This window comes from Hypomesus transpacificus, chromosome 6, assembly GCF_021917145.1.
Source record: "Hypomesus transpacificus isolate Combined female chromosome 6, fHypTra1, whole genome shotgun sequence".
NCBI lineage: Eukaryota > Metazoa > Chordata > Actinopteri > Osmeriformes > Osmeridae > Hypomesus > Hypomesus transpacificus.
In genome coordinates, this window is record NC_061065.1 from 9,644,194 (window position 1) to 9,656,134 (window position 11,941).

Here is an 11,941-nt window from a genome sequence, read left to right on the forward strand (position 1 = left end):
TGTGAGAGACATAGAGAGAGAGATAGAGAGAGAGAGAGAGAGAGAGAGAGAGAGAGAGAGAGAGAGAGAGAGAGAGAGAGAGAGAGAGAGTGAAAAGAGAGAAGGGAAAGTAAGGAATCATTCTCTCATCCATCTTGGTTGTTGCCGTCTGCAGGAAAGCGTTTCCAATTGATGCATCAATTCTGGCTGCTCTGAAACACTATTGGACCCCCACACACATGCACACATACACACACATGCACACATACACCCACTGCAACTTGTTTTTTCTCCTTCTCTTTCTCTCTCTCTCTCTCTGTCGCTCTCTAACACACACATACCACCATCCTGACACGAAGATGGATGACACAGGATAATGTTCTCATCCACTTCACACTAGGATACCACCACAAAACAGGAGCTAAATAGTTTCCATCACACTATTATTGCAGGCCCATGAACGAGCCAGGAGAGGGTCAAACATTTGAAGTAGGAACTCCAGTTACAAGCTCCACTTTTTTTCCAAGGAGAAAAAAAAGAAAAGAAAAGTCAGATGAGTTGAAACAAGGAGCACTTGATGTATTTATGTGTGCATCAGCTCCCAGGCCAGGCCTCTCTTCAGACAAACCTGCATCCTCGCAGCACAGCACGGGGTTCTTAGAGGGAGCAAAACAACAGCCTGAGGTTTGTGTCATCACCCCCCCCCCCCCCCGCACAGAATCCCAGCGTTAGAGCTGGAGATCCACAAAAACAACAGGGCAGGAATGAGGGACCAGCCGGAGGAGAAGAAGGGGGTGTGGAGGTAGAGAGAGAGAGACAGACCAGGGTGAAGGAGAGAGAGCAGCAACCTTGAAAGGGGTAGAGACAGCTGGACATATAGATTGAGGTAACTGTAGGATACCCATCCTTGTCACCCCTCTTTGATGGAAATCTAGATAGATACTTATCTCACATGAGCGCTGAAGTCTGGCCAATCATACCTTGTTGCAGGTTGCTGCATCTAAATGTAATGACTGTCTAGGCTATTTCTCATTCATTTTAATTTCCGTCCTTAGACTATCTGACAGGTTGTGTTTAGTGCCTTCCTAGCTCTGCTTCTCCCTCTGGCTCACCATAAAACTTCTTCCAAGAGCAGGACTAACTGCGATCAGTATGAAATGATAAGACCTCCGTTGATTACCCATGAGCATTTGCATAATTTGAGTAAAGTAAATAACTCATGGACATCAACTTGGGGCTTGTTTTGGCTAACTGAATGCATCACGGTGAATGGCAAGATTAGCTGAATTTGGCCTTTATGCGGATTTGTGTGTAGATAGTTGATTGTCAATATGTAGAATTGTACTGGATGCTAAAAACGAATTGTGTGCTAACTTTTTTGTTGTTGTTGATTTTTTTGCTTTTTTATTTATTTTTATTGAGCAACAGTTAGCTGACGGTAGCTTTCAGCTAACTTAAGGTTCTGTTGCTGACATGAGTAACTGCCGTTTCACATGAAATCCAAAGTTCTGTGTTGTGATGACGTTGTTGATATATCCAACCAAGGGCTAACACTCGGAACTCGGTAGCCTGACAAATAAGCCATGTAATAGTGTTTAATATTCACTCACTCACTTAAGCAGCAACACATTTTGTTCTTTGTCTCCTGGCTTTAGGCAGGAAGTTGCTATGCCCAGACTTTCCTGTGGGTCTTCTGGCTCCTGATACTTTCTGTTCACTAAAGGATTAAAAAAAAACATTAAATTTACATTTGATACCTAATTTTGGCAGCTGAGCGATGAAATGCTTTAAATCACAATCTTAAGTCTGGAAATGGGCACTGGATCAGAGTTTCCCTGTTAAGCTCATTGCATGAATCAGTTGTACTCTCTAGCGCTCGCCAATGCAAAACTTTAAGCATTTTTTATGCCAATTCAGAGATAAGCTCATTCGTGAGTCATGTTCAATGAAATGTCTGTCGAAACCACAGGAGTTATACAAATTCACTACTACCCTGTGTAAGTACATTGAGCATACATTACTACATCATACAGAACGATGTGAGCCTAACTTCCTGTCAGTCATCCCCAAATTCTTCTCCAGTGTAAGTGTCCTTGAGTAGCAGGGAGAATTCACAGGGATTCCTTTACCAATGAAAGTGTTTGAGTTCTTAATGAAAGCTTGCAGAGGATAGGCCTAAAACAAAGAGCTATTATTCACCCTGCACCTTATGTAGTCAAGGACCCTGTTAATAAGCTTTAAGAAAAATAAAAAGTTTGAAAAGAAAAAGGGGAGGGGTGCTTTTGTGAAGACCCTGTAGGACCCTGTCTGTCCGAACAAACGGATCATCACTCCCGATGTCCAATACATATTCATGAACTCAAAGCAAAACTATACTGTATAGTAGTGGAAGTGTATCCGGTGTGAACTGGTGAAACTCACTCCTCAGGCATGTAATGGGCTACCCGTCTCTATGAATAGCTAGCTATTCTTTGGCGTAGCTGGTAGTGGTTGCGCTTGGCAGTCCAGAGTTGGCAAGTTCTATTCCCGATGGCAGCGAACGACGGCCCTGGCGGAGCAAGACCACGTCCGTTGCATACCCGTTACAGATGTAGTAGAAGTAGTAATAATTATTGCCACTATTAGTAGGTACTATATTTTGTTTATTCTTCCAGAAAATGCTTCCAACTTCTTTACTGTCTTTAAAAGGGCTATTAACTCCCCCCACTGTCTGAGAGATGAACATGTGAAAGATATGACTGCATCAAGCAATGGACCGGAAGGAGAGCGATTACCTCCTTTAGATGTCACCTCACTTAGGAATGAGAGACATCTTTGCAAGAAGGGAGTAAACCACAATATGGATGCTATCATTAACCTGAGAGAGAGAGTGCTCTGCATGGCATGAAATTCCTATCCTTCCTCCCACTTGCGCGCACGCGCACATACAGACACACACACACACATACAGACAGCACTGTAGACTATACAATCCTACTCATGTTACATTAAAATTAAATGACACATATAGGCCTACAATTGTGTGAACCGATGACTTCCAACACGTTACAGTAATGAATGTGTGAGTGTATACACGTAGCGTTTACACACACGGACACACATTATTCATACCCGACCACTATCTGCGTCCATTGCTCCAATTAACAGCTAAGTGCGGCGTATGACTGTGAGACATAGGTGCTTCTGACACACACGCGCATGCCCTCTTCATCTTATTGGTCCTTCTGATGAAATACTGAATTATTTGTGACGTGATCAATAGCCTATCATCTACAACATAATAAATACAAGTACTGGTCTCCTTATCCACCATTTTATTTATGAATTCCATTCCGAATCGTTTGGGTGTCTGTCATCTGGGGTTAAATCTTCCCAATTCACTTTACATATAGCGATAGAATCAATTACCGATAAGCCCGATGTGATCTATGAGTCAGTTTAACGGAAGGTCGGTTGGGGGAAATGTGATTGGAGCTCTACTGACACCTACAGGTCACATCTGACTTCATAGTTTGGGATCTGTACGATTTACAAGGACCTTCGATTCAGACCAGGTAATATCTAACACAGAGGTTTTAAACCCTGGTCCTCAGTGACCCCCTGTCCTGCATGTTCTAAATGTTTCTTTGCTCCAACACACCCGATTCAAATGAATGGGTCGTTATCTAGTGATGCAGAAGCCTGTTAACGACCATTCATTTGTGTTGGAGCAGGGAAACATCTAAAATGTGCAGGACAGGGGGTCCCTAAGGACCAGGGTTGAAGACCTCTGATCTGACATACAATTGTTCCCCGATTTGCTTACCAGATACGTGCACTTATCTAACTAGAATTTTTTTATTGAACCACATTTAAGTTCAGTCCGAGTTGTGAAATTAAGATGACAAAAATAGTGCTAAATGTGTCCTTGTAGTCGGCCTATTGCACCGATTTCTTGTGGACATAAATGTTGTAACTCATAATTACGAAATCAGACATTTCGATGCGTACATTAACGCTGCACGTTGCTTACCTTTACGTAACATGGCATAAGAAAAATGATTGGCGGACCGCACTTCCGGGTTAGCCCATTCAGAGAGGTGTTGGCTCGGCGACACAATCAAGAATACAAAGAAAAGGGGACCATGGCTGAAATATCGCTGTATCTCACCAATGTCAATGTATCTTTGGCCCAAAACATGGATTTAGATAAGGTAGGCTCGCCTGGTTACTTGCTATAAGAAGATTAAGATCACGTTAGGTGCAATCGTCCTGTATGTAAAAGCTATAATCAGTGCATCTTTGTTAGCGTGTGTCACCATGCCCTTTGTTTTATACTAAGTTGACTTCTTGTTGTTGGGTCGCCATTGATTTCAGTTTTACAAACATATTCCCATTCATCCCATATGACAAAACCAGCGTTTATTGTTCGCTCTACATTCTCCAGTTCATTGCCAGGCTAGCTAATCGGAATGGCTGAGTGCTAGACTGGAGCAAGCCCTAATGACAGCTTGTAGCTCTTTGATAATGATTATTAGGAGCCTGTTTGTCTGACCCAGAGCCCAAACACAGGTAAGGACTTTGAGAGTGTGGAGCTGGGGGACCTGGAGAGGAGAGATGGAGAGCAGAAGGAGAAGGCGCCTCGCAGGATAATTCACTTCTCCAGTGGAGAGACCATGGAGGAGTACAGCACCGATGACGAAGAGGGGGAAGAGAAGGAGCCAGAGAAGAAAGATCTGTTGAAACCTGTAGATGCTGTAAGGATGTGTGACTCAGTGTGTGTGTGTGTGTGTGTGTGTGAGAGGGATTCAGTAGCTGTGCTTGTGAATGCATGATGAGTGTGCATGTGTGTGTGTGAGCCAGAGAGAGATTGAGTAGGTGTGTGCATGTATGTGAGTATGTGTGTAAACACTGTTCGATGCTACAACAGTTTGTTTGTTGTGTTCAGTCTCAGATGACCTGGGGCCCATACTTCTGGTTCCACATGTGGAGGGCGGCCACCTCCACCATTTCAGGTAAACAACATCTCAGGTAAACAACATCTCAGGTAAACAACATCTCAGGTAAACAACCTAACATCTTATACCCTAGCTCAGCTTCAACACAAAAATATTTCTAGACAGTAACTCCCTCTTAGGACACAACACGATTAACTAAAATGCCAGGCTGACTTTTTAGCTTGCTGGTTCTTCGGGGTCTTATGTTTGGATTAGGTACAGTTCTATAGTCATGTATGAAGCTCCCTGTGAGATTTCTTGTTAAAAGGGCTATAGCAATCAAATGTGATGTGATTTGATGCAGCTTGTGACTACGTAGGAGAGAGGATGGCCTCCCTTTTTGGGATCACGTCGGCAAAATATCAGTACGCCATCGATGAGTACTACAGGATGAAGAAAGAGGTTTGTGTATGGAAGTGTGCATGGATCACTGTAATGCCAGTGCAACAGAAAATAGCTTCCCCGTGTTGAATCAAGGATTTTCAAATGACAATAGTTCTGTCATTACTTTATCCTTAAAGCAATGCATTTTCAGGCAGAGAACTTTCCAAAGCAGATCCATACCATCCAAAGAGTAATGTTTACGAGTAATGTTTACATGCATCAGTAAATGCTTAAACCAATGCCTAAGGATGGAAACAATGATTGTAAATAGAGTATAGACGTGAACATATCAGTAATTTCCTCGTCCTCCCCACAGAAAGAGGAAGACGAGGCAGACAGTCGTCTGTCTGAGGAAGCCGAGCGATACTTTGACGAGCTGGGGTGTCACGACAACCAGGATGAACCAATAACAGGCCAGTCTGAGGTCACCGCCCCCTCTTCCAGCGTCTCTTACGAGGTTGAGAATGATCCGGAAGCCACACCAACTGTCATCCGAGTACCAGCTATTGTCACGACAACCTAACCAATCCCTTAAGCTGTTTGTTAATTCAGTTATATGATTACCTGGTTTGTTTTGAGTTGTCAAGGAGGATCACTAATGTGTGTCTTTCAGAGCACTTGATCTTGGTTGGAGGGACTCAACAGTTGAAGAAAAGCAATGTATTTCAGTTACGTTGTGGGGGCAGTTTCATAGATTTATGCTACTTTGCTGGAAGCTAAAGAGTCCATTCTCAGTGGCCTTACTGCTCTTAACTCCTACAGAGTTTGAATATTCTCACCCTGACACCTCCGACTGAGTCAAAAGCCTAGTAGCCTAAACATTAATGCACTTGAACACAGATAGCACTTGCTGCCCTGTTGAACTGCTTTATTGAACACTAATATGCCACTTTGTCACTTCATTTTAATGTAAGTGTGTTTAAAATCATGTAGAGCACTGAACATCATTAGAATTTGTCTTTGTGGAAGCAGACACCGTGTAGCCTTACCTGTTTATACAGAAACACCTGGGCAGGGCTTGAGGCTTCCAGCCATCCGTTCTCAACACAAGTGGAAGTATGTTAAATAAGAAAACACGTTTTTTTTACTTATGTTTCATTTAATTTCAGTATTGCCAGTGGTATGTTTGAGTCAAGAGTGTGCAACCCTTCAGAAATGAAAGGGAATTTAAATAACCCCTCGTTTCCCCCCCCCCAAAGGAATCTCCAGAGAAGTACATTCTCATAGGAATACACAAACTCACATTAATGTTGAAAACCCTTTTTGATATTCATGTATTTATTTTCCTCGTACTGACTGAGCACTTTTTCATTAACTTATTTCAGAGTTTTAGTATGTGATAACATCCTAATGAACTGTTTACCAATGAACTGTTTACCAATAAACAGTTATCATTCAACTGCTTCTGCTGTTTTGTCCAGACTCTAGTGGATGTTTCTGAGATGCCTGCGGAGGCTAAAAAGTCCTAGCAATGTGACTGGTGGTGTTTGTCATCAACAAGGCACTCAGTGTCCTGCCCCCACCCTGAGCTGTGTAAGGTCACTGATTTTGCCGGACAGTCCTACAATGCTGCTTTCTGAGGTCACACCAGGGTCTTCGGGCCAGGGGAGGTTAGACAGAGCCAACCTCATGACCTCACTATTCAGGACCAGCTAATTCAGTGCTGGCATGGTTGGATCATGGACAACAAGCAGAACACATGGATGTTGCACGGGATCTCAACTTAGTATTGTAAAGACTTAAGAAACTACGTTCACTAATGTGATTTTAATGCATGTTTTCTGCCAACACAGTAAGATGTATTCCCTGTGAACTGTCATGTAGGAGCTGTCACTATCTGGTTCCATTAGTATCAGTTTATTTTGAATGGTCTCTGTGGTGAAAGTGTTGTGGAGGGACTGATTATTTGTATTCATCTTTGTATAGTGCTGGTGTCTAGGCTCCAACCAGGCCAGACAAGGACAGCCTTGTACAGCACACAATAACCCATTCAACACACCAGCCAGACCAGCCTAGTGACAGACACCCGCAATTCGTCCAGTCAAAGAATAAATACCTCATATACAGGACAGACAGGCACAGAATCTTCATTTAGTGAGGAAATCAAGTTTTCAAGTTAGAGATGGCAGAAAAATTTAATTTGATTTTGGAACTATGAACCTCAAGTCAAATCTGTATTTGACCTGTCTATTTTTTCAGGACTTCGCTTCAACAAAAGTCTCATTTGTCCGGCTGCTCTCCAACTCACAACCACCTGGTAGTGCCCCCATTATACCACCAGGGGGTGGTATTATACTATGACATAGGTTAGAATGCAAGGTTACTAAGGGGACGGATAAACGGTAAACAAACATGCTCTCCTATCTTGACTTGATTTGTCAGAGAATGGTTGGAGAAGAACCACACCTTTGACCACACCTTCGACAGCAGGTCTTGTGTGACATAACGTCTTCTTGGCAAACTATGAGACACACAGCAGTCAGCAGGGAATCAGTGATTAAGAGGGAAACTCCAGAAGGAAGGATGCACAATGCCTGTCCTTGTGACTGAATGAGCGAGTGACAATATAGTTGGCTATTTTCTGTTAAAGTGTGACCAGCACGTGCATGCATGTAATTCCCTCATGGCAAAACTTGGCAAATTTCTCTCATGTACTTCAAAGTGAGAAGCAGAAAGTTTGCTACACAGATCATGTGTGGCTTCCACCAGAAGGAGATGAGAAACAGCAGCTTTTCTGCTTCAGCTATGGCTTTCTACTCAGCAAGAGAGCGAAAGGTAAAGAGAAATAGGTGGAAAAAGAGACAGGGAGTGAGAGAGATAGCTAGTTACAGCAAGAGAAAGAAAAGTAGAAAAGTGAAGGTAAAGAGAGGGAGAGAGAAAGGTACAGAGGTGAAGAGAAAGAGAGACAGAGGGAAAGGTAGCGAGGGGGATTTCCATGTTGTCTCCTTCCTTGCCCCCAGGCTTGCTTCCTCATGTTGAAAACAGTGACCTCCTCTCCTCTGAACAGGAAAACACAGCCAGTGCTGTCAAACTGGAATGTCAAAATCGTTTTGGAGAACGGGTGAAAAGTTTGACGTTCCTTCAAGCAGCAGCTTGCATCAAGCTGTCACTAATTCATTGCAGGCTTATGATTTGCACAGCAGTCCTCTGTGTACTATATTGAGTATTGCAGATGTTATGTTGTCCTCTAAATTTGACAGTAATTCATGCTACACATTTTCAAAACCTGTGAAAGCCCCAGACGGTGTGATCTTCCGTTTTGTGATTTTTCTCCTGTGTGTGTGTGCCTGGTCAGACTAGGTTTAGCATATTTTCATGGTGGCCATACCACAGTCCCATTGTCTGTACAGAGTGCAATACAAGTACACACACGCATTCACATGCAAACAAGCACGCAGACATACGCATGCCCTGCAACCTGGAAAGTCCCTGCTAGAACTACACAGCCTACTATTCACAGATGCACAGCTAAAAGGGTGCCACAAAAAGACACCAGAGCAGTTATAAACTTTACCACCACCACTCAAGAAAGCAAACCCAAAAGTACTTTTAAACAATTATGAGCTTGCGGATTGATTGTTTTTTTGTTTTGTTTTTACTTGAGAAAATGCATGTGAAAGGATGCATTAGGGAGGGAAAAGCACTCCACTACTATCTGATGTTTGTGGGATGACAGTTAAGAGGATAGGAATGCATCAGTCAGCAGGTTGGATCATCCTGACCAAAGTACAGATTGTATCTCGACACCTGAGACACAAAAGTTTCCTTTTTAGGGCCAGATATATCAGTTTCTGCTGGTAGGAGGCACTGTACCTGTGACTCCTGTCTCAACCTGCCATTGGCTGTTTATCTGGAATCAATGTAAATGTCATAAACAATATATTTGCTTAGCATTCAGCGTTATTCCAAAGCAATAATATTGACAGGGATTTGAACCTGCAACCTCCTGAACCGCAGTGCAATGCTGTAACCACGGAGACAAAAACACCTCAATACCGTCTATTCTCCCAGGTCAGAGAGCAAGCTTTTGTGAAGCTGGGTTCAGGAGGGCTATTTGCACATGTTAATTCAATCTCATGCAAAATACTGTCTGTTTAAACCTTTTATTGAGACTTTACCAGGGACGTAGGTTTCATTATACATGGGTGGGACACTTGCAATGGCAATCTGTCCACCCCCCCACCCACTTTTAATTAAGAAAATCACATTTAACAGCTGCATCCTCAGTTACGAAAAAAAAAGGGTCCCACCCACGTTTGAAAGCAAACTGAGGCCCCTGGACTTCACCATAGTAGCATGTTATGTAAGTTTCTACTCTGGATTATCAGTGAACGGATACATCGTCCTTTGCCTTTGTAAAGCAGGGCGAGGAAGCTTGTCCCTTTGTGCAGAGTTGTTTGTCTTACTGCTTGTTGTAGTAAAATAGAAAGGAGACATCCCTGTGCTGTTCTTGGGCAGGGTGGCTGATTGACTCATGCTCAGACACACGCTACGAACTTCGCCCAGGCCCAGACTCCCTGTCTATGATTCGGGTGGAGCTGTTGTATCCTGACAACAATGTCAAACAGAACAGTGTGTCCCCAACCAGCCCTGTCTGTTGACGCGTACACTCACACTTCTAGTGGCAGCACAGGATCTGTCACCTTACAGGCCAGGACCAGTGTGTACCAGTCTGTCTGTACTTTTCACAGTCACCGCCCCCCCCCACAGATACAACAGATACACACACTCAAAACATTCATACATTATAACCACAAACAACAAAGAATTTGTTTGGATTTTTGGAAAAGACCAGAACATTCAGTCCTTCTGGAGATGTGATCAAATGAAGGGGAAGTCTCTGTGTTGATAAGACAAGAAGCCATTGCAGTGCACTCCGGCATGCATGATTTCACTGCAATCCAAACATCTTATCCACAGTATGAAAGAAATAGAGGAAACTCCCTCCTTTTCTTGTGCTTTGGGAAACCCACGCAACACAGGGAAAGACGAACAACATGTATTTACAGTGCAGGTTGGAGGCTGTATTTTACCCTATATTTATACTGTATATACATTTTTATATTGCGGTTTTCGTTCCAATTTAGCGTTTTTGAGCTACTGTTTGTAGCCACTGCCAAGTCCTGTGGTAGAATTCCTTGCATTTCTCCCTTCCCAGAGTCGGTCAGGTTAATTCAGGACTATTAGCACATCAGACGACCGCTGTGCTTGTTCTGTCTCTCTCACCTTCACTCCTCAGAGTCTGACTGTCTGGACTGAAATAGATCATGGAATTGAATGGCAGGATGAGGGGATGGAGAAGGGATGAAGAGTGGTAACTCCCTTTGTTCAGACTTCTGGACTCACTATAGAAACATGCAGCGGTAGCACAGAGGAATTCCCCCAGTAAGTTCAAACGATCACAGATGTTGGTGTGACTGGTCGACTTTTACTATGCACAGCTGGGCCCAGACCAGACCCCCTCCCCACCACCCCCAAACACACACACATGCTCTCTCTCTATCTCTCTCTCTCTTTCTGCTGGTCTGGAATAGTGATTCAGTGGAACTAGTGAGCTACTGTAACAGTCAGACAGCCAAGCCTGCTGCTGCACACCCTAGGGCGGATTGAGGGCCTGCTAAGAACATTATCTGGCAGCTGGGATTGAGGCGGAGGGAAAGTTTGGGGGATTTCAGAACAGAGATCTTGCGGTGCTCACATCAGGAAGTAAAAGTATCGTTAGGGGTCAAGGGTCATCTGGAGCCTTGTCTGAAATCTATCTAATACAATCGTTCCTTTCATTTACTGCAAAATCAGCGACAATGTGATTCTTCTCTGAAAGGCTCTCAGAATAGACTGCAGATGGTTGCACATCCTCTGCTGCAGGACAGTGTGATGGACTGGATGTTTTCTTACTTGACTGTGTCTATATACATCCAGGCCAGCTAACTGCACCTCAATTTACTGTGTTGAAAAAGTCTGCGTCTTTCATGTTAAGATACAACATGTGCTGTAAGGAAAACATACCAGTACATACTCTTACCATTCCAGTTTTACAGATCCTGTCAAATGCTTTGAAGCCATGCCAAAGATGTTTCCGTGTTGCCAGGGTTGTTTTCTTGAGCCTTCCTGATGGTGCAGGATGTAAAAGAGCATAGTGGGAAATTCCCACAGTCCTAGGAAAACTCAGAGAATAAGTAAGGGATAATGTATAGAACGCTTCGCGTCGGGGTGCTGTTCGTCCTGTCGGGGCTTATTTTCCCTATAATGACCGGCGTTCTATACATTATCCCGCTTATTACACGGCTACTTGCCGAAAAAATAACTTAACACAGTGTATATTTCTAATCTTAAACCACCTTGGGGGGAGCGATTGAGTTAGGAGAGTCGGCCTCCAGAGATGGTTGTTGACACAGAGGGGTGCAGACCATGGCTTGATACAATTATACTGTAAGAATTGGTAGAGCATTTTCAGCTCTCTGCATTGGCTTTACATTCATTCAGCTGGGACATTATTCAAATAGCCACAGTTTCTTCAAACAAAACAACACTCCCAACATGATGCAGTCACCATGAGCCACATAACTGCATTGTGTTTTTTTGTGGGAGTGAAACGGATTTCT

At 43.4% G+C, this 11,941-nt stretch overlaps 1 protein-coding gene across 2 annotated transcripts; it reads left to right on the top strand.

Annotated features, from left to right (window-relative positions):
* The first annotated feature begins 4,042 nt into the window (after nt 1-4,042).
* On the top strand, nt 4,043-6,738 carry zgc:153383 (uncharacterized protein LOC751751 homolog). 2 transcript variants are annotated; one of them, XM_047021520.1, is made up of 5 exons: nt 4,043-4,172; nt 4,497-4,715; nt 4,907-4,973; nt 5,260-5,357; nt 5,656-6,738. In XM_047021520.1, the coding sequence occupies exons 1-5, from the start codon at nt 4,104-4,106 to the stop codon at nt 5,860-5,862; spliced, it is 660 nt and encodes a 219-aa protein (XP_046877476.1). In that variant the 5' UTR covers nt 4,043-4,103; the 3' UTR covers nt 5,863-6,738. The 2 variants fall into 2 exon arrangements, with proteins under 2 accessions (XP_046877476.1, XP_046877477.1); XM_047021521.1 differs by having other exon boundaries at nt 4,518-4,715.
* The last annotated feature ends 5,203 nt before the right edge of the window (nt 6,739-11,941 follow it).